The sequence below is a fragment of the Perkinsus marinus genome (assembly GCF_000006405.1).
Source record: "Perkinsus marinus ATCC 50983 genomic scaffold scf_1104296958674, whole genome shotgun sequence".
NCBI lineage: Eukaryota > Perkinsozoa > Perkinsida > Perkinsidae > Perkinsus > Perkinsus marinus.
In genome coordinates, this window is record NW_003206677.1 from 1 (window position 1) to 1,295 (window position 1,295).

General features: G+C 52.0%; 1 protein-coding gene across 1 annotated transcript; it reads right to left on the reverse strand.

Moving 5' to 3' along the window:
- Window positions 1–135: 135 nt before the first annotated feature.
- On the reverse strand, window positions 136–1,035 carry Pmar_PMAR009307 (hypothetical protein; the record flags this gene model as incomplete). The annotated part of the gene is made up of 1 exon (XM_002774221.1): window positions 136–1,035. A coding segment is annotated over one exon (900 nt), but the record flags the coding sequence as incomplete, so codon positions are not given.
- Window positions 1,036–1,295: the final 260 nt, after the last annotated feature.

The following is a 1,295-nucleotide window of genomic DNA, read 5'->3' on the forward strand; positions in this document are numbered from 1 at the left end:
GGCAGCAGCCTCCAGCAGAATACCCCCATCGGCGTGCCCAGCAGGCACCTCGATCTCATCGTACAGGTACGGGAAGACTTTGTTCTTGATGGAGCTATCATCAGCAGAAGTCGATGCAGCTGGCTGAAGACTAACACTGTCATAACCGTTCTGATCATGAGTGCCATCCATAGGAGCTGCTGCGGAAGCCACCATCCCTGCGGGCACAGATGAACCACTCGCAACCTTATTCTCCGACTGGAGTTCATAAGCCGCCTCTGACTGAACAGGCTCATCCTCATGGTCGTTCACCAGGACTTGCTTGGACTCACTGACATCTGCCTTGGCTTCAGCCCTGGGCGGAATGACTGCAACTTCTCCAGAGGCATCATATAGATATGGAAACTGTCTACGACTAGTTAGAGGAGCTGAGGGTACCTCAGTTCGGGAAGCTCCAACCTGAGGGTGATCATAGATATAAGGGAATACCCTTGTACTAAGCGATTCAGAAGATTCTCCCAAGGATAAGTGTGCATCCAGAGCAGGATGATCATAAATGTAAGGGAACTGTCTCGCGATGCTAGTGGACGATGACGCCACAACAGTATCCTTGTCCTCAAAAATTGGCCTGTCATACAAGTACGGAAATTTCCGCAAATGCCCCAGATTAGCAGCTTTTTCTTCGGTCCTATTATATAGCTGAGGACGGTCATAAAGATAGGGGAACTTCCTTCCACCAGCAGCCACACTAGATATGGTCTCAACGACCTCCTCGAGCACCACAGAGTCCTCAATCGTTGGCTTCTCCATAAACACTTCATCTGTAGTGATCACCTCGTCAACACTTGTCACATCAGTCACTTGCGGCACTAGACCGATATCGAACTGTGTCGAGACCTCAGCAAGCCCCAATGATCGCTGTACGAGAGCTCCAGCACCCATTGGCTCTAGTGCTATGCCAGCTTCTGGAGAGTCTCCTCCCGAATCAGCAGTCTGGTAGACAGGGCCGCTTTCTTGAGGCTGAACACCAGACGTCATAGTCATGATAGTCTGCATGACCGGAGGCACCGGCGTAGATCCTTCTCCAGGGGATGGTACGATGCCAGAACTAGCGGCTAGAGCGAAGGATGCTCCCTCACTGGTCAGCCCCTGAGGGAGAGTCGACTCAGGCTGATCCAGTGCAGTCTGACTAGCCTCCAATGCAGCAGCAGTACGGATGAGCTCCACCGATACTGGGCTGCTAGATGAAGGTACCTCAGGAACTCCTCGTGACCATCACTAGTAGTATCAACCTCCTCGGGTGTAGTGACTACCGA